This window comes from Ambystoma mexicanum, chromosome 7q (genome assembly GCF_040938575.1).
Source record: "Ambystoma mexicanum isolate Mex_15411 chromosome 7q, UKY_AmexF1_1, whole genome shotgun sequence".
Taxonomy (NCBI): Eukaryota; Metazoa; Chordata; class Amphibia; order Caudata; family Ambystomatidae; genus Ambystoma; species Ambystoma mexicanum.
This window is the reverse complement of record NC_090941.1, coordinates 21,451,894-21,476,550: the sequence shown is the minus strand read 5'-3', so window position 1 is coordinate 21,476,550 and position 24,657 is coordinate 21,451,894. Positions and strand designations below refer to the sequence as shown.

General features: G+C 45.2%; 1 protein-coding gene across 1 annotated transcript in view; it reads right to left on the bottom strand.

Moving 5' to 3' along the window:
• The window catches only part of TOMM70 (translocase of outer mitochondrial membrane 70), a 561,013-nt gene that overhangs the window by 416,848 nt on the left and 119,508 nt on the right, over positions 1-24,657 (bottom strand). The window contains exon 3 of the mRNA XM_069639990.1: positions 22,244-22,370. Within this exon, the coding sequence (XP_069496091.1) occupies positions 22,244-22,370 (127 nt within the window). The remainder of the gene's footprint in view (positions 1-22,243; positions 22,371-24,657) is intronic.

Below are 24,657 nucleotides of genomic sequence, written 5' to 3'. Positions count from 1 at the left end.
ATGCGTCTACAATGTTTGTCAGGAGAAAAACAGAAAGCCAGGATCCTGAGGGAGAAGACAAGTGGACCACTGTAACAGAAGAACCGAAAAAGACGGTGACCAGAGATGCCTGCAGCGCCTTCCAGAAACGTTGGAGACCACTGCTGTCCTGACCCAGTTTTCTAATCAACAGAGGAGCTCAGAAGAGCAGGACTCCTTTCATTTGGCTGGTGGGACCAACCAGTCATAAAACGACATACACGACGAGTCACCCCCGAGCTGCAAACCGCCAATACCAGGGCCATATTCCAGTGCATCATCTTCCAGATGTGTGGTGAACTCCAGAGGCAAGATCCCCCTCAAACTCCTCATCAGAGTGCAAGACCAAAGAATCAAGGCCAATTGGCAAGGCGGTAAACGTGCATCCTTGGAGCCTGTAAAAAGGCACCAAAACTGCAGACTCACGGAGCACGAAGAAAACTTTGCTGTGAGTACTTTCCCCTCGACTGCTGCAGCGACATCCCTTGCAGAGTGCCTCCTTTCATCATCACAACCAAGGAACAGGAGACCGGGTCCACCGTTGCTACACCAAGAACAAATCCAGCTGCATCTTCTTCACAACTCCTCAGGTACTGTGGGACTTGTGACAGTATGTACCCAAGTCATTCTGTCACTCCTTTGCTGCTGGAGTGCCGATTTCGGTGTTTGGGTGTTCGCCCATACCGTTCGCCCAGGCTTAACACTAGTTGACCTGCAAAATCCGTTTACTAGCCTGTAACAGAAGAATCCTCTTGCACTTTGCCTTTTCTGTTGCTGTGCCTTACCTCCAAACTGACTTTGAAGCACTCATAGCTAGATAGGGATGGATTGATAAAGTCTTAAGGCCTCTGAAAATGAATACAAATCTCAAAGGATTGCCCTGTGTGAAGACACAGACAATAGATTTCTAATCAAATGTTTTATTGAATTTGAATGTCAGGATGGAGTAAGGCCTAACTTGCCCTACAGTAAGGTGGATTTCCCTACCTAAAGAAAACTAAAGATAGACTGTCATTAAGTTCAAATCAGACGTCTGTGTCCAAAACCTATGCTTGCCCTCACAGCCAATGGTATACAATGTGTAGGGATGTCTGCAGCAAAAAGAATGGTGGTCAAAATTAAGTTCAAAGCTTCTTCTAGCTCTTGGCTTGTAATTAGCTCCTTTTCCCGAAGTTCAGAACAGTTCAAAGTCTCGGGGTTCCCTTCCTCAGGAGTTCAAATCTTCCAGCTTTCCAAAAACAATACCAGTTCAAATCTTTGGTCATTCAGGCTTTTCACTAGATTGCTTTGTTTCTTCATTTCAAGCTCATTTCAGCAACTGTTGCAACACATAAGCTTCCTTGTATTTGCTTCCCTTGGTTCTTTTCAAGATGTGGGTCACTCTGTCTAGTTGCAGTTTTTGGACCACACGGTCCACCCATTACAGGTCACGCAACCGGTACCCCTGTGCAACACTTTCTGTGCTTGCGCGATCTGAAAGTCACTAGGCCTAGTAAGATCGTTGTTCTTTGTCCGCCCTCTGTTTCCCCCCCCCTCCACTTGCCTTGTTGCGCCTTGAAACACTTGTTTATAAGCGGGTTATGAATGCCATATTCTTCTGGCTTTTGCCAACGCAGATTTTGTTTTAACCTGGAGTATCTTGTGTTCCTGTATCTTTGGTCTATACTTAGTTTCTTATTTCATACCTTCCTTGGTAATCATTTGGCTTTGTCACCACTTGTGTCTCACACAGTTCATCTCGTGGTTTCTACTATTAGCACCACCTTGCTTTCACTTCATTCATAAGTTCTCATTACTTGCTTTTGTTCGTTGTGGTATTCAAATGTGCTCACAATATCTTTCAATTTTTTTTTTTGGTATTTTTTTGGTATTCAATATTCCTTGTTTCAATTCTCAAAAGTGCTTGCAATAGCTTGCAGCTTGTTTGGTATTCAAATACACTTGTTTCGACGTTCCAACTAGCTTATAACCGCTTTCAGTTCGTTCGGCATTTAAACATGCTTGTATCCAGTCCCCGCAGGGGCCCGGTACGAGTGTTCCCTTCTTTTCACTCACTGGTTTTATACGGCAGCTCCTTTGGGTTTCTCTGCTCTGCTTTCCAGTTTAAATTCACTCTGCTTCTCTCTGCCAGTCCTGTGGCAATTGGAAGGCTTTGACACCCCACAGCTCCTGCTGTGGGCACTGGACATCAGGATCCTAGACCCGCTCACAGGCTGCCTTGGCCCCCCGGTGTCTAGCTCACTCCTGCGCGGTGCGGCTTCTCTCAAGACGGTTCCTCCTCTCCAGGCCGTCTCGCCCTCGGTGCTGGGCGGTCCCCATTTTCATACACCTGGAATGTGTGAATTGACCGCAGGTGCAAGTCACTGAATTTAATTGCCCGACCATGGTTTGATTATGATTGGTTATTTATAACGCGCTTAATGCCCAGAGGTTTCTAAGCGCGGACCCAGGGATCAACCGGTGTTGCTCTGTGTCATCTTGCTTCCAAGGCGAGCACGTTGCCCCTGAGCTATCCTCCCGAGACTGGTGAAACCTATTTGCTGGACATGCCTGGCTATTCCACCTCAAGTCCTCCAAAGCCCTCTGTCGTCTCAATATCAAAGCGGTGTTTTGGGAGGTTCGAATAAATGGAAGTGTGCATAACTCCTTGTGGTCTCCTCCTCATTTTGGTACTTTAATGCTGTGCATCTGTATTTACAACATAATACTGATTTATATTGGTCTTATCCAAATGAGGCTATGTCCTCTTAGTTGGTCTCTTCCTCGTCCCAGTATTATTGTTATGTTTCTTTGGGACATTTGGACAGGGGGACGGGGGGAGAAAGTGGAAAAGATTGACAGTAGCCTACAAAGGTTCGGGGAATAGACGGTTCATTTTGAAAGGGGAAGGCGGGATACCATGGCTGTCCTCTCCCCACTCCCCAAATTCCCTCCACACAGGTGATCCTTCCTCGCATAACATTTTCCGAGTTGCTACAAGTGATTTTACCTACCACTGAACTGTGTTCCTGATCTGTATAATTCCTTAGTATTGGTTTACTCACGTGAAGCATTGCTTATGTTTTCTATTGTGTTTATTAGTTAAAATAGTACTTACTCACCTGAATATAACTTTACATTGTGTATATAAAATAAATATCTATTTTACTATAGCTACAAGTGTAGAAGAGCTTCTTTGGGCCTATGTATTCACTGTACTCGCCTACAGCTCACATCTCCTGCCTAAGATAGGCCTGGGTGCTCTGCCATACTACCAAACCGAGTAGTACAGACTTATACCAGAAGTTGGGGCCTATATGCCAAGGGATAGTTTTTATAAAGACTTGCCACAGGTGGACTTTAGGAAAACTCTCCTAACACTTCCTGGCCAGCCAGGCTTTTTGCAGGCACATGTGTGTTTGCAGCCAGGAAGTGGGTTGGGACTGTGGTCTAGGTGGAGAAGAGATTTTCTGAAGTCCACACGAGGGGCTCCATAAAACTATCCTAAGGGAAATACACAAAACTCCAACTCTTAGTATCGACCTGTGATGCATGAAACAGTAACGTGGACAGAGCATTCAGGCTCATCTTGGGAAGGAGAGAGGGCAGTAGATAGGTACAAAGAACCTGTAGCACACATATGGTTCAAAAACACGGATACACTTATGTATTGTAAAAATAATGGTTTAATGTATATGCACTCACAGGCAAAGAGAGGTCTTTAGAAAGGTAAGTACCATTATCATTCATAACAACCAACACTATACATATGATATGCAAACGAAAACAAACATTTAGAATAGCAGTATGACGTTCAAGGTGGGTAAAACCCAATGATACACATGTAGAATTTCAGTATGCGATTCATGGGAAGTTTAGAAGGAACAAGAACCTGCAACTCTTGTTCTCCAGCATGGGTCTTGCATGGATTTGTTTGTTCATGAATATTCCCAGTTGTCAAGCTGGGAATATTCTGTAAAAAGAAAGTTTTGCTTTAGACTGAAAACCGTTCGTCTCCCCTACTAACAATCGGTGTCCTTCGGGTCACACTGCCCCAAGCCAATGACAATGTTACACAACTTGGACCAATCCTTGATCTTGCCACACTATTCAATTACAAGAGTTCACCTAGTAGTTATTTAATTCCATTACCACCTTGCCGTTGTGCTCTCTCGCAATCTTCTATTCTTACTTTCTTGCCGCTTACTTGGCTTTCAGAAAACAATACCTGTAATTCATATGCATTTCCTGTTTGTTAGAACTGTGCTTATAAAAGATGAATTCACTGTGTTATTCAATAATTGTTTGCTTTGCCGTTTCTATTTCATCCAACTTCACCCAACTAGCGGCCTCGGGTGTGTTTCATCAATTTTTTTATACGATTTCACTTGTTCAGCGCTTGCCTCTCCTTCCCCACAATCCCCAGGAGCGCCCCGGTCCACCGGTCTTGTGTGTTCCTTCCGGACGGCTGAACTGACGGTATTCAGCCTCACTCACCGATTTCCCTTTGCTTGCGAGTGCCGCTCACTCTCCTGTGGGTCTCCGGTTCTCACCGTCAGCTCTGCTTCCGTGGATGCTGGCAGCTTCCCGCCTTACTCTTCTCTACTCGCAGCTCTGGCGGCACGGCTTAAGAGGCTTCCAAACTTGCAGTTCCTTCATGGCCCAGCTCTTCACGGGGACCACAAGTATTTTGGGTCTTCTGCCAGCATCTTGGCTGCGCTGCAGGACCCACCACAGCTGCCTCCCTGCTCAATCCTTCCACACAGGCCTTCCTGTCGGTCTCTGTGTTGCTGGTTTCCTCCATTTGTATACACCTGCAACCACTTGACAGGTTGCAGGTGTGAGTCTTCAATAAGAGTTGTCTGACTGCAATTAGAATGACATGCAGTACCTTCACAATACTCTGTAGGCATAGTCTTCGTCCCAGTACTAGAGTGGTGATATAGGTTACTAGTGTTCAGTACTTTTAGTCGCTTCTTCCTCATCTCAGTACTGTAGTAGTTTTAAGGAGGAAATTTGAGGGGGATTGTTGTGCAATAGCCGATTAAAAGCTGGGGAAGGGTTAGGTTGACTTTCACAGGGAAAAAGGGAACACCATGTCTCGCCTGGGGGTACCCTGTTCCCAATCCTCAAGGACCCTCCACCGAGGTGATCCTCCCTCGCATCTCTACCCCCAAGGTCAGAGTCCAAGTGCGATGGCCTATCCCTGGCCATCTGAGAAGAGGATCCAGGGAGAGTAGGATTGAGGATACCCTCAGGTTTCTCACAGCATGTGCATCCATGCTGTAGAACAAGAGTTACAGGTAACATTTAGAGGTGGTATAGGCTGATAAAGCTGCTAGGTGGACTTTTAATTAAAGACCAAACCTGAATCTAACAAGTTGAGCATATAGGTTAGAATGTGTGATGGAGTACATTCTATGGGGTTGATCTGCTTAGATTGGCACCAAATGACAAATCTCTTCCACTTGTGGAAATAACAGTGTCTGGTGTTTGGTTTCCATGCTTCTTTCAGGAGATCCATACACCGTTGTGGAAGATTAAGGTGCCCGAACTCTGACTTCAGGAGCCATGCTGCTAGGTTCAAAGAGTGAGGTTGTGGGTGTTTGGTTGTCCCCCCCGAACTGAGTCAACAGGTTGACCTGGTTCGGGAGCTTTATGGGATCGCACATCGCCAGTTTGCGCAGATGTGGATACCACGGTGGTCTCACCCACATAGGAGCAGCTAGGATGAGTGTCATCTGATACTTTTGTAGCTTGTTCACTATTCTGCCGATTGATGGAGTCGGGCGGAGGGGGAGGAGGGGAAGCGTAAGCAAATTTCCCGTACATCCATAGGGCATTCCCCTTGGAGTCTGGTTGGGGGAACCTGGACGCCAAGTCTGGGCATACTTTGTTTTCTGTTTTAGCGAACAAGTCTAGAGAAGGGTAGCCCCAAAGAGAGAAGATGTGGTCTACCACGTCCGTGTGTAGTTGCCACTCGTGTTCTTCTGGCAGAGGATCTCTGCTAGGAGAGTCTGCTAGAGTGTGGAGTAACCCTGGAACATGTTGGGAGGACAAGGACATCCCTCGTCTGAGTGTCCACTTCAAATCTGTCCAAACTGGCTCAGAAGATATGGGAGAGTGTGTACCTCCCCGCTTGTTGACATAGAACATTGCGGGGGTGCTGTCTGTTAGGACTTGTACCGATTGGTTTGTCAGGTGATTTTCGAAGGCTTGTAGTGCCTTGAAAACTGCCAATAGGTCCAGAAGATTGAAGTGTTTCTGTGCAGTCACTTGTGACCACAGGCCGTGTGGTGAAGGTAGTGGGCCCCCCACCCGGAAAGTGATGAGTCTGTTGTGACAAGCACTTGCGCTTCCGGTTTGTGGAAGGGTTTCCCCTTGAGCAGATTTTCCCTTGACCACCAGCGTAAGTTCTGAACCAGTGTAGGCAAAACAATCACTAGATCGCCGCACTGACCACTTGCCTGAGACAATTTTTTCGCCAACCATTCCAGCATTGGTCGCATATGGAGGCGCGCGTGGGGGGGGGGGAAATCAGGTAAATGCACGATGCCATCATACCTAGCAGACGCATTGCTTTGCGTATGCTTATCCGGAGACCCGCTTGATACTGGGGTATTTGCCGAAGCATGTTCTGTACTCTTTCCATGGATGGGAAGGCTAAGCCTGTCTTTGTATCTAATACAGCTCCTAGGAACGGTTTCGATCTGTTTGGTACCAGACTTGACTTTTTCTCGTTTATTGAGAAGCCCATTTGGAAAAGAAGGTCTATTGTTCTTTGCGTGTTTAGCTTGCAAAGTTGGTAGGTTTCTCCCGTGATCAGCTAGTCGTCCAAGTAAGGGTACACTGGGATTGCCTCCCTGCGTAAGTGCGCTGCCACCACCACCAGTACCTTGGTGAACACCTTTGGAGACGACGCTATCCCGAAGGGCAGCACCTTGAACTGGTAGTGCTGGTCTTCTACTTTGAATCACAAGAATCTTCTGTGCGCTGGGAACATTGAAATATGAAAATAGGCATCTTTCATGTCCAATGTTGCCATGTAATCCCCCCGTTTTAACAAAGGGATTACTCCTTGTAGCGTTGTCACGCGAAAGTTTTGAGGTTTGACAAACTTGTTTGCAGGGCACAGGTCTAATACCGGGCGCATGGTTAGATCTTTTTTTGGAACAAGGAAGTACGTTGAATAAATACCCTTGTTTACCTCGTTGTACGGCAGGACTTCGATGGCGTCTTTGAGGAGTAGGGCCTTGACCTCCTCTACCAGGATGAGTTGTTCCTCCTGTGATGGTTTCTTTTGGTGCAGGGGGAGGTTTGATGGTATTCCTTGGAGTTCTATGCAGTAACCTCCTGTTCCTGTCGACAAAACCCACTTGTCTGATGTTATCCCCTCCCATGCGTGGGTGAAATGCGATATTCGTCCCCTGACTGGGGAGGAATGGGAGGGGACCTGTAGGGGGGCGTCATTGTTTGGAGGGTGTTCCTCAACCTCTGGTGGGGAGAGACTCCCTTTTCCGCAACCCCTGCGCTGACCCCTGGGGTTACCCTGGGATGCCTGTTGGCTATTGTTCCACGAGGAACCTTGGCTCTGACTGTATCCTGGGCCTCTTTGCGCATTTTGGCCACGAAAACACTGACAATTATTGGCACCCCTCTGTTTGGTTTGTTTATTTATTGGCCAAAGGATTCAAGTGTTTCGTAATCCTCATTGGCTGATTTCAGAGCGTCCTCAACTGCCTTTCCAAACAAAACATTTGGCTCAACAGGCATGTTGAGTAGGGTATGTAAAAAAGAAGGGGTGAGGCGCGCACTCTAGTTCCCAGCTTAGATACCTTCTGCAATTTACCCCTCACCCCTTCTTTTTTACATGTTGAGTAGGGTAGCCTGTGTTTCTAGTTTGAATCCCGACTGTTTAAGCCAGGCGTGACGTTTTAGGATTGTGGCCTCAGCAATAACACGTCCGGCGGTATCCGCTGCGTCGAAGTTGTTCTTTAGCAGGACGCCAGCTGTGTTGCTCTGCCTTCGGCAGCCACAAGGGAAAGCTTGGCCTTAAGTGGTCCTGGCGCTGATAATGCCAGGGCCGTAACCTCATCCCACTTAGTGCAATGGTTGCTTGCAGGAGATCATACACTGATCTCCTGCAATAGTAGAGGCTCTACTAGCTTTTTAAATCCTCCAAGAGATTCTCCAAATTTAACTTCCTGTAATACGAAAATGTCATCGGATGTTTGGTTCACTAATCCCCCATTGTTGGGCAGTTATTCAAAATTCTTGAAAAAAAGCTATGAGAGGTAAGCGTGGGCGCCCTTCGCAAGGTCTCCTGATTGGGGTTAAAAACGACTTTTGCCCAAAAATAGAAGCATGGGTGATCAGAGCTGTGCAGTTTTGTAGATGCAACATTGACTTGGCAAAGCGATGATAACACAAGCGACTTAAACATATTGCCTGTGAACATCTACTGGAATCCCAACAGTGGACTTGCATTTCCTGAAGTCACTAATAGATGGCAATGCACCTTTGGTTCTGGCTACATACTTTTTAGGGGTGATGAATTGCTATGTTCCCGATATTTAGAATACAAAGTTCTCATAGTATGTAGGTGTATACCACGAAGGAGAGGCCTCTTATGGGCTGAGATTATGGAGGCTTGGCAACCGCACAACGGCAATGGTGATACAAGGCATACATTACTTACCATAATCGTATTTTTGATGCTTGTATCGGCTTATATTTACATGGCTTGCATAAGCAGACATCTAGTGGTAGATGCAGAGTATAGCACATGTTTTCAAAGTTCACAAAAGGGACGTGGACTGGGCGTGTTTGTAATATCCCTAGTGGGAAGTCTGTGTCCATAACTGACAAAGCACAGATGGCGAAGCAAGTCCACCATTCACTATATATGCGTGTCAGAATTATTCTTGCCACGCATCTAGTCTTATTATTAGGTAAAACAGACTTAAGTCAGTGACCATTCAGGTTTTGAATGACTATTTCAATTCCATCGACTTCTCTAGACGTTTAATATTGAGTCTTTCAGCCTACGAAAGGGTTCTTTTCAATGTCAAGACATTGACTGGTGATTGAAAAAAGGAAATTGTCCAGAGGAAATGGGACCAGATAGGCTTCTCAAGTTAATTCTGATGGGAGCTCCTCTCTGTGGGCAAGTGTTCTATATAAATATAAATCGTTAATTTTGCTTTAAATGGGCATTTTCCAGATTCCTGGCAAGCTCGTTTTATTGTACCCATATACAAAGAAAAAAAAAAAAAAAAAAAGTAACCATAATGAGCCAGGAAATTATCATCCTACCTCTCTTCTGGATTCAAGCTCTAAAATCTTCACATCATTATTGCTAGAGGATTTACAAAATTGGTCCACATAGGATGTCCGTATAACTTGCAAACAGGTTTTCGAAAATATATCTGAACTTCCCTAAATAGACTGATTATTCATTTTTTACAAAAACAAGCTTACTTGAGGAATCAGTCCCGCTCTTCTTGGCCTGTGTCGATCTGCCTTGTGCTTACGATGGGGTGGATCGCTCCATGTTGTGAAACAAAATTTACAAAATGGTGCATTATGGATGGTTTGTTAAAATTATTAGTTTTACTACACAGTTCAAATCAGGCAAGATAATGAGGAGTGTTTGGGTGCAATCGTACAGACCTTTGTAGGAGTACAGCAAGGCTGTGCGGTTGTTCCCGGTTTATTTAACCTTTATTTATTGGATCTAATTGACAACAACATAGACAAGTGTAATTTGCTTGGGTGTCAAGTTAAATCAAGAATTAAGTGGTGCATGGAGGGCGATAAATTAAACTTGGCAACCAAGCAAATTTATTTAGGCTATCCTATCTAGGACAAGTTTGGTCTAGGTGGGAAGTACAGCCATTACTGTTTTTCAATTCTAGGTGTTTCCCCAGCACTGCTGTGTCTCCAATCTAGGGTTTGCCCACTACCCATGTATTCCAATTCTAGGTTTGTCCCCTTCACTGCTGTGCCTCAAATCTAGGTGTTCTCCCACTAGTGTGGTGTTCAAATTCCAGGTGTGCCCCTCCCCCCCCAACATTTTCAAGGTTTTCAAATCTATGTGTTCTCCACTGGTGATGTACTCCAGTTCTAGGTATTTAACCATTACTGCTGTGTTTAGAGTCTAGGTGTTTTCCCCACTGCTGTTGTAGCTACAATTCCGGGTGTTTCCCCTCTTCTGCTGTGTCTCAGATCTAGTTGTCTTCCGACTAGTGCTGTGCTCCATTCCAGGTGTGTCCCCCATCACTGCTGTTTTTAAATCTAAAATTTCCAGTATTGATGTGCTCAAATTCTGGGTATTCCCCCATTACTGCTGTGTTTAGAGTCTAGGTGTTTTTCCAGTGGTGCTGTGCTCCAATTCTTGGAGTTTGCCCATTACTCGAGTCGAGATGTTTTCCCACTAGTGCGGTTACAATTGTAAGTGGTCCCCCTCTACGGCTGTTCTACAATTCTAGGCGTTTCCCTGGTGCGGCTATGTTAGAGTCTAGGTGTCTCCCACTGCTATTGGTGTTGCAATTCTAAGTGTTCCCCGTATAAAGCTGTTCTGCAATTCTAGGTGTCCCCCGTCCCCTCCTACGGTGTCTTCAAATCTAGGTGGTTCCTGTTAGGCAGAAACCTGTGCAGTTCCCTTAGGGACCACTGCAAAAAGCTTAAGACTACAGATGTTGGCAGTAAACCCAATTGGTAGCAGTCTGTACCACCCAGATTTACCTGATAGCTGTGGCTGAGCAGTCCGACTTCTCTCAAGAAGAGTTAGGCAGTATATAGAGTATACACATTAGGTACAAAAATATACAGTAGCACAAGCAAACACTGACCAGAGCTTTGGTATAAAAGTATATAATTATTTAAAAACACACTTGTAAAAATACACTGGCACTAATAGGTCAAGCAAGTTCAAACACAGTCACTAGTAATATATACACCACCTCCCTGATTAATTATTCGACAAGTCTTAGGAAAAGAACACCACTTTTTATCAATACAGAGGTGAGCGCTTAACCAAGATGGCACTCCAATAATTATTTAAAAAGGGAGGGAAAAGGCAGAATTAGGCAAGCACACAATACCAACACTTTAAAAGAACCTCAGCAAGTCAAGAAAGACAGAGTCTACTGTAGAGCAAAAAGTTCATAGGCCAGGCCCACTCTTGGAGAGCAAGGCGGAATGTGCCCAAGATCACACAGTTGAAGTACACTTTAACAGTCTTTGCAGATAGTTCAAAAAGGGAGTTGGATCAGTTCAGAAAAGTTTGTTCAATGTGTCCCGTAAATCCTTGACTCTCCTGGGGTGACCTGGGACCTGTTAACTGTCTGTTGCAAGGGAGACCAGGCGGGACACAGTACCTGAAATGGTGAGAAAGCTCCAGCGGGGGAAGTTGTTCCTGGCAGTGGGTGCAAGTCGGTGCGTCGTCCAGGGGAAGAGAAGATCTCGACGTGGAGGAAAGCTGGAGGTCGTTGCACTGCCAGGGAAGAAACCAGCCGCAGAGTTTCCCGGTTAAAAGGTACTACCCTTTTATTCGCGGTAGTGGTGAAGTGTGGCTATCAGGCCACCCGGGTGCTTGGCACAGGCTATTCGACCACGAGACGATCCAGGAAGGCGAAGAGGGCGAGCTGGTTAACCCCACCAGTTCAAAGGAAGAAGACTCTCCAGGAGGAAGATCTTCTCTGTCGTCGGAAAGTGGTGAGTTGGTTCAGCAGGGCTCCACCGGTGGGATCGTCGCAGGTCGGCTCAGCTTCTCCCTATTCAGATTCTTTAGGTCCTGTGGCGACTTCTGAAGTTCCAGTCCCCAAAGCCCTGCTTTTATGCAGAAAACCTATTCATCAGTCCTAGCCGTCACTCAAACATGCTAAGTGGTGAGCCGGGCAGCTCACCACTGGGCCAATCACACAAGAGTGCGACTTAAGTTGCTGAGGCAACTCAGTCCAGGGTGCCTATTCCCCCCCCCCCTCCCACACATCCTGTAGACCCAGACTTGGTGGCACCACTTTTGGAGGCTTCTGTGCAGAAGCCCGCCAAAAGTGGAACAAAGGGCTCGACTTGGGTTGGAGTTAGAGGCAAACACAAACGCCATTTTAAAACCGAGTCCTGGCGAAAAGACCCAACCGGGGAATAAACATTAAATAAATAACCCAGCGGTATCTTTAACATTGCACCAAAAAAGTGTTGCGTTTAAAATAAATGGGAAAATCCCATAGGAAATATTCCGGTGGAATATTTCGCGAGGTAACCACTGCCACCAGCCAGAAACTCGAGAGGGGGACTGCACAGTGCCCCTTCGAAAAACAGACCCAGGGACCATCTAATTAACCCTACCAGTACTTCCACAATATGATGGTTTGTACTGGTTCTGTTCACAATTTAAGACTAGTAAAGTCAATGGTGACTTTACATGCCCTGGGAGACAGTAGTCAGTCCCAGGGCATGGAGTTTATGTTTGGGGGTCACTATGACACCCCTGTGTTACTGCACTGAGGATGCTGTGTAACACTTACCAAAAACACATGAAGCCCTATGGAGTAAAAGACCCCATATCCCATAAAACACATTACAAAGTCAAAGGACATTCTCAAATCATGCCTAAGAGTGGGAGAAAAAGAGTCTCACTCTCAGGAGAAAAAAATAAACCCCCAACAATCCAGCAAAGCTGCTGGGGGACTCACTAGGTTTGGGAAATTAGCCTATGCAGAGAATTCTCCCTAACAGCTCCCACCACTGCCATGTCTCCAGTCTGGGGGTTTGCCCTCTGCTCCTATGTTCCAATTCCAGATGTGTCCCACTACTGCTGCGTTGGAATCCAAGCGTCTCACTCACTGAAACCGAAAGCTAGCAACAGAGTTCAAACCCCCGCCCTGTCCACAGCCAACCAGTGTCACCACCCCCACTCAACATAATAGGCATTGAACAGAGCCATGCCACATAGCCACCCACAGGCCGATCGCCCAAGTTAGCCCCAGTAAGAGGGACAAAACAGGGTTTCACCATAAGCAAACTGAAGACCCAACCGCCCAAAGCTAGCCAGAGCAGCACCGTGCAAGCCACCAGTTGGAAAGCCTCGAAACAGAACAAAACTGTGCCCTAGAACAACAATCCCCCCAATAGGACACCAAAACCACACTCAGCAATAAAGGAAAACTGTTAAAAGACCTAACCAGGAGGGCTCAAGCCTCTGGTAACACAACCTCATCAAGAGGACTGCTGCTACAAGAAATGTAACCCACAACTCAAAACACCATGCCTAGCCACAAAAAAAACAAAGAACCTACAATGGGAAACAGAAAGAAGGAAACCCTTGCTGCATAAGAAGGTACCGATCAGCAAGATTACACAACTCCGAACAACTTGGTGAAGATAATGACAAACGGACTAAGGAGACAGACAAAGAACAGAGAAAACACGGACTACATCCATCGCTACCTCTCCACATACCGCTCCTTTGCAAGTGAAAGTACACAATCAGCAATAAACCGGCAGGCAAGAAGCTAAACAAATACAGACCCCATCGGGACGCCAAACCAAGCACTCCAATAAAACAAATTACCCCAACCCAGAGAACACTATGGACAAAAGCATCAGGGACAAACTTGAATCCATTACCTTCACCAAGCACAACATCACCAAAGACTGGAGCAAAGGACAGGCATCAGCACAACTCACCAACCAGAACAAACCAAAACAAAGACAACCCTACTATCAGACTACTTGGCAAAGAGATCAAACACCCATAAACAACTATTCCCAACAAGCACAACCAGGAGAGAACCTAACCCACACCTCACCAAACCCGACAGACAAAGAACAAACAACCCACAAGGGAAATGACAAACTATACTGCAGCCTGCACAAAGTTAGATCCATGCAAAACACTCAGAAATTAATGACCTAAGCGAAGAAGGCACAGACATGCTCTTTCTTACAGAAACTTGGTTACCTGACCACTACAAATCCACCACACACTAAACCATACCAGACAACTTGAAATGAATACACGCCAACAAAGAACACCAAAGAGGTGGAATCGCAATGACACACAGAGCACGTTCGAGCAGCACCACTCCCCTCAACAGCCGTCAAAGACTGTGAATCCCACCTCATCAAGATTGAACTCAACAACCAAGCCAGTGTTCCTCCTGATCTACAGACCACTGTCCTACAACCCGAGCTTTGCGACAAAGCTAGCAGAGTCCATCGCCATACTATCAACCTACCGCATCAACCTAGTCATACTGGGAGACTTCGACATCTGGTTTGAAAAAGAAAAATCAGCTAGCTCTCTCTCTGCACCCTCCTGGATACACCCACAATGACGGTCACACCTTGGACACGATCTTCTGCAGAGAAGGACTATGCGCATCCACGCCACCTACACCAATGGTATGGAGTTATCACTACCCAATAACATTCTACATCAAACTCCAAACCCGTTTACCCGCTGGGAAGGAAATGCCACACACCAGCAAAAAAAATCTGGAAAAGCCCAGACCTGGAGTGCTAAACAAATTTGATAGAATCGACCCAACACCATAGAGCCAACCGAAACAACCCCACACGTAGCGGAAAACACATTCAGCATCTGGATTACCGAGGCCTTAGACCACCTGGCACCAGCAAAACCTTTCAAAGTCACAGCAAAAAAAGCTTGCTGAAAAATGGTTCACAGAAGCGCTAAAATACAACAACCGCACAGTGGAAAAAAAAATATGGAGAGAACAGTACAACCGACAGGACAAAATAAAAAACCAAAGACAACTTAGACTATACAAATCAACAGTACTCAAAGCAAAGAAAAAAAATACTATGCTTTAAGAATCGAATCAGCTAACAACCTACAGAAAGAACTCTTCAAAATCTGAGATCAAAAACCTTCATACTGCAAGAAATTCGTCATCCCGACACAAGCACTATGTGACAGCATCACCAACTACTTCAGATCAACAATAGAAACAATCCAACAGACCAGCGACACAACAGCACTAATACTACCATAACCGCGTTGAACCACAGACAACGGGCAAAACAGACTACAGCAAGACTCACCCACTGTGAACCAATAATCAAAGAAATCTTCTCCACACTCATCAAGGACACCAACATTGCAGGATCGCCAAGTGTCCCTTGCCCCCAGGACATCTTCAAAAAAAATCCTCAACCACAAAACCCCAGCGACACTTCCGGAACCTAATGAACCTATCACTTAAAACATGAATCGGACCAACCTCCTTCAGATCAGCATAGACCAAACCAGTGATGAAAAAAACTAATCAAAGATCCAAGCAACTACAGACTCATATCCAACGTGCCCTACCCAGCAAAGATCTTGGAGAACCATATATACAAGATTTTACATAACTACGTTGTAACTAAAGGAATACTGGACCACAAGCAAGTTGGCTTCAGACCAATGAGAGGAACATAATCAGCCCTTATATCAATATGGGACGACCTGAAATATAAATGCAGACAACGGCACCCAATCTGCCCTCATACTATTGGACATATCTGCAGCATTCAACACAATTAGCCACGCAACACTAATAAAAAGACTGATGGATGGGGCATACAGGAATCCACACAAAGGTGGCTTACCACATTCCTCACAAATCTAACCTAAAGAACCTACTTACCACCCTTCATCTCAAACACCAAAAACATCTCCTGAGGTGTCCCCACCTCAACACGTTGAAAATCTACCAATTTGTTCAATATAGGCTATACTCTTATGAAACCACAGGCTTATCTAATCCGCTGCCCTTCCAAAAGGCTTTGACGCTTTATACTTCTACTCAGAATGGAACAGCTTCCGACCATGATGGTCACGGGTAAAAGAGAGCATATCCCCATTGAACAACGCATTTGTCGGTCATATAAAGTGAGTGATGCATTAGAGACATCTAGACATTTGCTGACGCAGCAAATTCACTATTACATTGGGAGGTATGTCCATGACCTGGCAACAATCAATGATCTGTCCTTTTGGCACCATTGCATCAACTCCAAAAGTTTGCGGTTGATGACTGCTCTTTAAAATATTTGGCTAAAGATTGAAGAAACGCTGGGCATTAAGATATGAATAATAGCAAATGGGGTGCAGATGATTGAAATATCATGTGAAAGACTGTTGGTGCTTATCTGAAGTAGCAGACTGGGGATTACACATACCTAATTGTCTGAAGGTTGGACAGACAACAGATCTGATCCCGTTTGATTTGCCACTATTGTAAGATCTTGAGACTTTCAGCGATTTTATTAGTGACGTCTAATCTGTGCCCATGTGTACAAACAAGGATGAAGGCTAATTTGGGGTTTCCTACTTTTCTCCCTCTCCTTTTCTTCCTTATTATAAATATTTCTTTTCTATGTATTTTGCATGTACTGTATGAATTTTTATCCTATTTCCGTATATTTTATTTTATGTATTAGTATATGTATTAGTATATGTATTATTCTAGAATGTGTAAAGTTTATTATTTAAACTGTATCACATTAAATAAATTATTATAATATAAAAATCAAACACCACCATTAAATGTTTTTGTCTTGGAATGTTAGCAGCAAAATGCCGACCGAAAGATCCTACTGGATAATCCGAATAGTAATTTAAAAAAAGAGCATGGATCAGGATGTAACACAAATAGTTTGGCAAGCTACATAGAGATAATTTGCCATTTTGAGCAATCCACGGCCAAGGCGCAGAGTTCCTAAAAGAGAAAATAACAGTCTACTACCCAACAAGACCACTCGGATTTAGCAGTGACATGTTTGGAACCAAAAACATACAACAAAAGAAGATGAGGATACTCTTTTTCTCAACTTGCACCAAAAACCTGGAATGAGCTACCAAAGAAAATACATAACACAAGCGATCACCTTCTATTGAGAAAAATACTCAAAACCTGGCTCTTCACCCCATAACTAGAAGGAATGCCTATGGGGGCACATACGCAGCTGAAACTACATCCAGAGAGGGAACCAATCCTCCCCATATCCCTAAGCTAGCATCCATAAAGAGAGAGAGGGGAAAGAACACTTTATGGCATATCACTTTACCAAAATGAAAGGTATATCAGTTAGGATCACACTAAGGAACGAACTTGGAGAGATCAGGAGGAAGGGTAAGGATGACATGTCAACACACCTTTAGGCGATGAAGCAAACTTAGGCAGCTAGGGTTCACCGACAGGGAAATGGATAGGAAGGGAGCTGATAAATGAAAATATACAGCACCAACACCAGAACGGGGCCAATGTAGGCCTCAACCTGGTACACAAAGCTCAGAAAAAGCTCAGATGGAAACTTGCCATCCCATCACACCCAAAAACTAGACGGACAAACTAAAATAGCAGCTCCATACAATCAGACGTGGATCAAGAATTGCAAAGACTAAGACCAAAAAAAAAAAAAAAAACATACACTAACCCATAAACTCAACTTTCCGCATACATCTCTCACAACCACTTTTTTCCGCACAGCACACCACACGTACTTCACCACACCAAAAAACACTTAACTCACACCAACAGCACATGAGGACCCACATCGATCCGATAATCGCACCGAAGCTTGAGGCTGCCAACAGGACACCTCCTTCCTCACTTTCCTTTCTCGCACTTCTCCCATCTAACGCCCCCCCCACCCCTCCTTTATTCGCAGATCCTTCCAGAGTGCCTGAGGGCCAATTCCGTTGGTGACGGTGCGCGGTACAAATACCTTTAACATAATATTTGGTCAAATTCCCAGAATGCTAATTTTGTCAAAATGTTATGAGTTGCATTTTAATCACTTAGGTACTCTGCAGAGATTGCGTACAATTTGCTTTGCATAAGAGATGTCGGCTTTGTTGTTCTGAATTTTTAGAAACTTGGATTTTTATATAGATGTTTTTTGTTAGGTTACTTCTAGTCTTAGTTTAAGAATTTGTACAGGATATTTATTTTCTAGGAAGATATTTCTGGTTTAGATTAATAAATGGTTTACAGACCTGAATAATAATTGCACAAATTCACTAATTATGTGATTGTCATACGTGATCTTTTAAAGGAGTCAGTTTATAAGTGTTCAACAATTTGTTAATTATTTTGGATTGTGTGGACATTTAAGTTAGACATTTTATTGATTTTAGTATAGAATTATTTTTGATTGTGTGATATTAGTTTGTCATAGGCATTTGTGGTTATAATATGTGAATGCCTATTGTGTTTGCAGTATTGTGTTAGATTTTTAAGTGGGTATAGGTTTGCGTAAAGTCTAGAGAAGTAAGTCCACCACTCTTCTGCGGAGATGTGCCATTGGAGAGCCTGGTAGGGATTTTGCTTCCTTGATGTTACAAGTCTCAAGAAGGCCACACCATCTCCCTGCTCCAGTGCCGTATGGAGGACTGCCCACCATGCCTTGGCTGACTCTGCTTTTTTGTTAATATTAGAGCCTTGTATTTTGCACTAAGGTCCCGGAGGCAGTGCTTATCCAGGGCTGCAGCGGCTCTTTTGCATGACAATGGGCCTCATTACAATTCAGGCGGTCCGGAAATAACGGTGGCGGTAAACCCGCTGCCACCGTTGTTTTCGGACCGCCTGATCCCGACTCCTGCAGGCGGGAGGTGATGTTCCTGCCAGGTCTGAACTGGTGGGTTTACCACCGCCTGCCTGCAGGCGGACGAGGAAACACCGGCACCATCACGAGATGGTGCCGGTGTTTCCATGATCCCCATTCCCATTGAGTCCCATAGGACTCAATGGGAATGGGGATTTACACCATTCTGCCTCCGTGATTCCTGGGACACCGGGGTAGTAATGCCCCAGTAATTCTGGGAATCACAGAGGCGGAATGTTAATACGAGTCCGGCGGTAACCAGGCGGTTTTACTGCCTCGGTTACCGCCGGACTCATAATGAGGCCCAATGGCTTTCTTTGGCTTTCTACAATCCTCATCGTACCAAGCATTTGGCGCTGTGATATTCACTTTCGGTCGACCTGGAGCATACGTTAGAAAGAGGGTCAGTTTCTTGCTTATTAGTTTAAATTCTGCAATTATCATTTTGTTAGACAAACCGCTGTTGTAGAGGTTTCCCAGGTTGTGTCTGATCAGTCATACACTTCTGGCTTTAGGCCTCTTTTTATCCATGTAGCCCAATTTGTAGTTTTCCTTTCAGTATCAAAGCTGGTCGCAACTTGGCTCCTGTCCTAGTATGGCTTCGACATTGGGCTCGATGCCTTTGTACAGAGATGCAACACAAGGGGGTAGTGATCACTCTCGCTTCTTTCTGCTATTTTCGAAGCTCCAGACTGTAGACCAGCTAGTGCCAATGTAGTCTATAAGCGACAAACCATTATGTCCACTGGTGTTCTGCCATTACAGGCTCTTAAGTTCAGATTTGCAGCAGTGCAAGCTGTTTTCAGTGCCCATCTATGGACCCTTTTGGACAGAGCCGTCTTGAGAATTGGAATAGACCAAGCTACGTCTTGATCAGCTCAAAGCTCTAGTGTTTCCTTCAGGGGTTCAATCTGAAAATTCATGTCTCCGGGAACTACACTTAATTCTCCCTGGAGGTTCAAGGAGATGTTTTGTTCGGTCAGCCCCTGGAGTTTTGACATGGCTCTCCTGTCAAAGTCTAGTTTAGGTCGATTATAGAAGTTAACTAGCAGGAATCGGTCTGCTTCTTTTGTTGCCACGAGAGGACCTGCAGATCCGTTGAGTGGGTCTCCACATTGGTCATCTTCCACCCCAAGTTTATATCAATCCAAATCCGTAGGCCCACGGATGGCCTACCCACCGTGCCCCCACACGCTGGGATAGTGTAGTTCACATACCCTTGGAAATTCACAGGGCCAAATGACTAAATCTCCTGCAACAGCAGCAACTCATGTTTTCTGGCAAAGTTACACGAATCAGATATAACTATTGAGCCCTGCTATATTCCAGGAGATAATCTTCGCTGTGTGTAGAATTGTTTCAACACAGCCTTCCTGGCTCGGTCAGGCAGCCTGTTCCAGGTTGCTCATAGCATAGCCCTGGCTATGGTTCACCACTTCAAACTTATTCCCCCCCCCCACCCCCATCGTATTATCGTCAAGGCATACCGTCAGTTTAAGACGCAGCATAGACAATGCAGGTGAGCAAACACAGTAGCAATGCCGTGGCGGATGAAGCCAGTTTGATAAGTGCCCGGTTTGTGGGGCTATTCCACTGGTAATTCCACACATACTATTGTCCCTACTTTTGATTGCTAGTAATCTGGATTGGTTTAGAAAGGGGCTGGCAGCCGTTGGCGACAGTTCCTGTAGTTTGACCAATTGGCAGGGGGGGGGGGGGGGGGGGGGTTTGGGGTCTTAGGTTTTTCAAGGACTTTGGACGGTCGCTTAGATATTTATGGAAGTCCATTGTCGCATATTTAGTTGGCAATGGCAGTGTGTCTAGTAACTGAGTCATTCGTGATGTTGGGTTCAGCTTTATTACCAGATGGCCTGGTTCCTTGCGTCTGGGCCTCTACATGCCCACTCGCTTCCCTGTATTGCTCTTTGTCCATTTGTCCATAGGGCCCCCCCCCGGCGCTCCCCCCCAAGCCTTAGTATGGTTATGTTCTTTCCTTTCGCTATGCTTTCCCATAGCTATTTAGCCGCCAGTAGCCTAGGAGAGATATCTCTAACCTCTCTACCTCAATTGCATCCTCTTCTGATGCCTCCATAACAGTTAGGGTATCTTTATGCATGGTGACAGGACTAGATGGGTTGAGAAAACATTTCAAAAAAAGGTAGCAGGCGCTCCTCTCCAGAAAGAACATGGCATGATAACCTGTTCTGAGATGAGAGTTTACAGCACACGCTTTTTGCTCACTGTACCTTTCACAGATGGGAGATATCCATTTGCATATCAGTCTTTGTCCCACCCACATGGGCAGTCCAGCACCGAAATGCTATGGAAATTCCTCTCTGAACAAGAGTACCAACAACAACCCCATACACGTGTTTCAGCCTTGTTGGGCCTCATCGGAGAGGTGAAGCTGCACCTCTCTGAACACAGTGAGCAGGGAGTCCACGTCTGGTTGCCCCCAGGTAACTTAGGGTGACCAACCCCTAGTTCGTTGTGGTTCCTAGTGAGCAAAAAGCGTGTGCTGCAAACTCATCTCAGAACGGGTTATCATGCCATGTTCTTTCTGGAGAGGAGCGCCTGCTACCTTTTTTGAAATATTTGCAAGGAACTTGGGGTTGGTCACCCCGAGTTACCTGGGGGCAACCAGACGTGGACTCCCTGCTCACTGTGCTCAGAGAGACAAAGCTTCACCTCACTGATGAGGCCCAACAAGGCTGAAACACGTGTATGGGGTTGCTTTTGGTACTCTTAATCAGAGCGGAATTACAATGGCATTTCGGTGCTGGACTGCCCATGTGGGCGGGATAAAGACTGATATGAAAATGGGTATTTCCCATCTGTGAAGGGTATAGTGAGCAAAAAGCGTGTGCTGCAAACTCATCTCAGAAAGGGTTATCATGCCATGTTCCTTCTGGAGAGGAGCGCCTGCTACCTTTTTTGAAATGGGTTGAGAAAACATCAGATTGCTGTGGTTCCATTGCTATCGCCTGGTTACTTGTTGAAAACCCGAAGGCATTAGTCTCGGCAGTCTTGACAGTTTCAGCCCCTTCTGCCAGCTGGTGGATATAGGTCTCAGTAGATGTTATTCCTCGTACGCTTAAGTTCGAACAGCTGGCCAGGATAATATCTACAACTCTTCAGATAATCTGTTTTAGTTCTTGATGTTCTGCTGCCAAGGTTGTACATAGTTAGAACGGTGCCTCCACTTTAGAAAGGATAGACTTTAAGGGGGACGTTAGGGAGGCGTGAGGGCCCAGTTCCATTTAAGTTTCATCCCTTGGTTCAGTAGTTGCAACTTCCGCATATGCACTTTCCTCCCCAGAGGACCTTTGACTTGAGGCCAAGGCTGCGAGGTTAGGGCTAGCTGAGAGATCGATGCCACCAAAGATGTTGTCATACTTCACTTGGTTCTGTCCCAGCGATTTGCGTTTCAGGTCAAGACAGAGGTTAAGCAGCGAGCCGTTGTTATCAATCATAAAAGAACTGCGTCCCATTGTGGTCTCAGGATTCATTCTGCAGTCAATCGAAAGGGATAATAGTGGGTCTGCGTCAAGTGCAGGGGCTGATGGTAAAGCATACAGCACAACAATAAAGTAATAGGTTATATTAGAACTAACAAGACACTTACCTTCCAAGCACTGCTTCTTATTGTCGAGCTTTTCAAGGGCCTTTGCTCTTCTAAAAAGAGCTTTCACATATCTCGGATTGAGCCCAACAGCCTTTGTACAGTCTTGTATCACGTCTTCCCATTTTTGCTGTAAATCAAACCACAAAATGTTTAGAGAAACAAATGGATGTCATTGGGCAGTTCAATTAATCCGACATCCTCATTCTGCCATTGTCGAACCATTAAAAAATGAGCAGGAATCCAGATAAAGGTTTGCCTCGATTCAAACGCTTTGATAAAAAAATATATATATATATAATCTGAAGACTACTTGCATATTAACCTTAATTGGGAAACAAATGTCATAAAGAGAAGCTTTGTGTCGCGAGATTAAAGAGAAGTACTTTGAATGGACAACCTGTTAAGAGGGTTTAGTTCAGGCAAAATGGAGAATTTAGAAGGTCATGCTTTATCAGGAGATAACAGCATTAATACAAATGTTTTATTGAGAAAACTGCAAAGCAATCCATTTGTGTATTTAACCAGAAACAGAAATTGCACAAATCCTACTGACACCAGCCCATTGATAACAATACTCCTAAACCTGAAGTTAAATTAAACCAAATGGGACATGAAAAACTCGGAAGACAAATTAAATAGTCAAACACAATGAATCAAAGTATGCCAGCCTGTGGGGTTAATGTATATTTCAAAGATACAGTTTAACATGTTTCAGCTCTCAATAAAACATTCAAGCCTGACTCAGGACAAAAGACATAGAACAAGGTCAATTTGCTCAACAATGAATAACTTCACCCAGTGCAGAATCACTAGGAAGGGCGAAAGGGGATTTATCACTGGTCAGTCTGAAAGAAGTAGCATTCCTCAGAACAACATATTTGCAACTGCAGGGGTAAAAATGGTACAAGCAGGAAGAGTTATATGAAGGTGTGATTAATTGCCTCTAAGGGTTAAGTTGGCTTCAGTGTATTTGGCTGAATACACAGAAAAAGCACTCAAGTATACCACAGAGTGACTATGGTGGGCAACTTCTCCCTACTCCTACGTCATGTCCCCTTTGATCCATTCTGGGAGATTTACAAGCATGCAGCTACCCATGGGAAGAAGGCTCAACTAAAAGATATTCCTCAGGAAAGCCAGTCTGAACTGAGCGCCTGCTCTCAAACTCATATCCAGGCAATAGTGCCTGCAAAAAGCTGAGGGGGAGGCCCAAACTGCAGCCTTAGCAATGAGTCCCACTGCACTTGCTGTTGAAAGGCAGCCAAAGCTGCTTCAGCACTCAGCAGATGAGCATTAAGGCCTCCGGGATGAGGCAACCTCTGTGTGCAGCATAGCATTCAACGATACACTATTCATTTGGAGATGGTTGCCTTAGAGAACAGAGAGCCTTTGGTTCCATCCAAATAGAATGTTTGTGCCCTGATGTCTATTAGGTGCAATTTTCCCTCCATTTATGGAGCCCCGCAACAAACTTTTTGCTTTTGTTTCGCTTACCTAACCTGACTTTTTCCAGTGGAGCACTGCCTCTTCAGCTGCACTCCTCTGGGCTTTTGCTCATTTGTTATGGGGAAACGTCCTTCAGGCTGTCAGTACTGAGAAACTAGGTGTCCCTTAGTCTCAGGCTATGTCGCCATTTCTTGGAAACATTTTATCTGTGTGGAAAGGACCTTACAGTACAGCGCCTTTGGTTTTATGGCCCTAGCCACCGTCCAAGGATTTTTTGGGGTTTGTAAAAGTGTGCATAGGACTAACTGGTGACAGTAGTTTATTTTTGAAATATGTTGACCTTTTTTATGGACCATATAGCGTTTACCGGGTTTGCCCCAAGACTGGTGCCAGTGCCGAAAAAGCGCATGCCAAAGTCTTTTGTTCTGTCCTTTGGCCATTGTGTCCCCTTTGCCTTCACACAGGCTGATAGACTCGGGTATTCCTTATTTGAGCATGCAACCTCCCGCGAAAACCGTATCTTTCGGGGTCTCCTGCATGTCACGTGTGCTAGTGCCCAGGAAGAGGGTTGGGACAGTCTGGACCCAATACACACTACTGGTGCCAGTATGTCTGGTATGCCTAAATGACTGGAACCACTGTGGGTCACAATTGGCCCACACCTGGCGTGCATGCAAGAGAGCAGGTCTTCTATTGGCTATCCCAGATTTGAGCGCCAAACGACCCTTGGATAAGAGAAGGTGATCTGCATCCATTCCAGGTTGATCAACTGAAGTGCACACCGAACTACAGAAGGAGCCAAGTATCCCGACACGAAAGAGCAGACCTGTGGAACCGCAAAGTACGTGCTGGAAGGTTTGGCAACCTGACCCTGCTGTTGTATCTAACCAAGAAGGCCTGCAAGGGCACTTCGACCCTTTGGAGTAGTGGGACCAACTACTCTCGGCACCTCCTGCTTACCCCCGCAA